The sequence below is a fragment of the Aptenodytes forsteri genome, unplaced genomic scaffold (assembly GCF_000699145.1).
Source record: "Aptenodytes forsteri isolate BGI_AS27 unplaced genomic scaffold, ASM69914v1 Scaffold93, whole genome shotgun sequence".
Taxonomy (NCBI): domain Eukaryota; kingdom Metazoa; phylum Chordata; class Aves; order Sphenisciformes; family Spheniscidae; genus Aptenodytes; species Aptenodytes forsteri.
In genome coordinates, this window is record NW_008794665.1 from 7,009,952 (window position 1) to 7,012,824 (window position 2,873).

General features: G+C 38.5%; 1 protein-coding gene across 1 annotated transcript in view; it reads right to left on the reverse strand.

Annotated features, from left to right (window-relative positions):
- Positions 1-1,509: 1,509 nt before the first annotated feature.
- TBCK (TBC1 domain containing kinase) overlaps positions 1,510-2,873 on the reverse strand; it is a 119,485-nt gene continuing 118,121 nt past the window's right edge. Inside the window, exon 26 of the mRNA XM_009273567.2 lies at positions 1,510-2,150. Within this exon, the coding sequence (XP_009271842.1) occupies positions 2,040-2,150 (111 nt within the window). The 3' untranslated portion in view covers positions 1,510-2,039. The remainder of the gene's footprint in view (positions 2,151-2,873) is intronic.

Below are 2,873 nucleotides of genomic sequence, written 5' to 3' on the forward strand. Positions count from 1 at the left end.
TCCACTTATGAAAGGCAAACGCTTGAAAAGGGAGTGCAAAAAACAGGGTGAAAACCTCCCAAAACAAAAACCTCCCACAACAACAAAACCCAAACCCCACCACCACCACTAAAAAACCCCACAGAACAAGCGAACATTTTGCCTGTGATTTATAGAGACGGTTCACAGCCTTCTCACTGACCCCCTCTCCCCTCTCACAACTGTCTCAGTTTTGGAAATCTCTTGTGACAGAAGAAAAATGAAATTAAGTCAGCTGCTGCAATGTTCCGTTGGCCAAACTAAAAACTATTCATGATACAAAATCCTCAACTAAGGTGTATGATACCCGTATCTTCCAGAGAAAATCCTCATTACCCTAACAGTGAGCTTGTATCGTGTAAACTGCTGTGTCCCAGACAATGCTCTAATAAAGAGCATAGTGTCAAATTCACAATGCAAGCTAATATGTGACTGTAACCAGGTGAGCAGATCTTTGGTGTCATTTTGTTCATTTTACAAAATACATTTTAATCCCCACACTTCAGTGATTGCTAAGCCTCATGTCACACCAATGTTTTCTAGACTTCAAAAATGTAGGAGAAATCTAAAAGTTTCTTGTCTTCTAAAATAAATTCTTCCAAATTTCCATTTAATTTCAGAGCCATACTGTCAGTCTTACATTATCACAACTGGTTTTCCTGGATTAAAGGTACTATTTCCAAGTAGCATTCTTGAAGACAGTTTCTTTTCTTTTCCTAGCCTTTCCTCCCCCCGCTCCCATTATTTTTAGAATAATGGACCCGACATGCTAGCAAAGCTAACCTGGGATTTTGAAGGGGAGAAATTAGGGTGGTGGTGTTTTTTTTTCCCACATCTCCTGAAAGGTGGTACTTGTCTGAATCAAATTTATTTTTAGCTTCTCGGCAACAGAGATGCCAATTCCTGTTTCTGTTGGTGCTTTCAATACTTTTGGCTTCTTGTTGCAAAGTAATTTCCACATCTCTAGTGCACAGTCACCTTATGCCCTTTGTGGAAGCCTGCTTTCACTCATCTACAGCACTTGCATCCAGTTTAGTTTAGAAACCGGTCTGCTGTTTTGATCTGTCAGTTTTAAAGTTCATGTTTAAAAACAGGACTTAAAAAAAAAATATTTGACACCACTAGCTGAAAGAGAACCAAGGAGAACTTTGCACCTCCAATTCATACAAAAGTGATTACTCTAGAATGTTCTCATATGAAAATTAAAATCGCATTGTTTCTTTTTAAGGCATGAGCTTCTAAAATGGAAAAGCACTATTATTTGCGGAATAACTGATCTATAGTTGTAAGACCTAGTATTGTCAAAAGCCTACCTTTCTGGTAAATGTAATTGTTTCAGAAATTGTTGTGTTTGCTGTATTTACGGAAATAGAACATTAAATTCTCCACAGAGGAGTAGGCCTTCTTCACTTCTGCAGGATATGATAGTTTGGATTGACTCAGCAGCAGCTCTTACAGTGACTTCCAATCTGGGGGACATCTTTATTTTCAATGCAGATGAAAAAATGCTTTCTCAAAAAGAAAGTAAGTCACAAGATACAGCAATTACTCTTTAAAATATTAGAGAACACACTTTTTCACAGGATACATGCAGGGTACAGTTTCAGCTTGTTACTTTCAATATTCACAGTAAAATACTTTCGAAAAATAATCTATTTAAGTGCATCTTAGAACCATCAAGTGCCAGTTTATTTTGTTCTGCAGAAATATTTATAAGATACCAATGCCAGCTGAGTTACTCTTTTTGTGCTCAGACTTGCTCAACCAGTTGTGCATTACATCAACGCTGAAAGAGGTTTCTTGGAAAGCTTGAAGCTTCACAGTTTTCATCTGTTCCAACTGAAGCTCTGAATCAAAGAATAAACACAAAGCTCCTGTGCTCTAGATCTGCAGGGTAAGACACTGATTATCGGGATAGCTTGTATAGTGAAGATGCCATAATGCCCTTTGGGTTTGGGATATCCATGTTGTACGGTAAGACTTCCCTATTCAGACAGATTGTCCTGAATGTTTACGGTCACTTAAATTTGTGGAGAAGGAACAGTGAGGAGACCAGTTGGCTTGATCTTGTTGATTCCTCCATCTAGGATGCAGACCCTTGGGTACTTGTTTTTCACTAGATGAGCTGCAAACTGAAACAGATATATCATTAGCACACTGCATATTATAGTCCTTAAATCAAAATAACTTTGTGTTAAGTAAGGCAAGTTAAACAAACAGAAAAATTATCAGACCCTAGACATGCTTTCTTTGCACCAACTAGTCCAACACAGGAACCCATGCCTGTCTGTTGAAACAGCTGGGATGAATTTGGTGGTCATGAAAGTGTCACACTGATAACCCCGAACTTTATTTATCTCTGCTTAGGCAGGATTTTACCTCATTCTAACAGGATTATTTAATCTCAGAGTAATCACTGGAACCCCTCTCAAAGCATGAAGTAACAGGTATTTTTCTCTGCATTAATCTAACTCCCAGCTGTTTTCTGTAGGTTCCCAAGTGTACAAGCATCACAGTTTGATTTGCTTACCTATCAAACTTGTGCAACGTGACGTGATTTCACAGATGTCAGATATGAATTTGGGGTCTAGCAGCTGTCGAACTTTATTTATCTCTGCTTAGGCAGGATTTTACCTCATTCTAACAGGATTATTTAATCTCAGAGTAATCACTGGAACCCCTCTCAAAGCATGAAGTAACAGGTATTTTTCTCTGCATTAATCTAACTCCCAGCTGTTTTCTGTAGGTTCCCAAGTGTACAAGCATCACAGTTTGATTTGCTTACCTATCAAACTTGTGCAACGTGACGTGGTGATTTCACTGTCAGATATGAATTTGGGGTCTAGCAGCTGCTG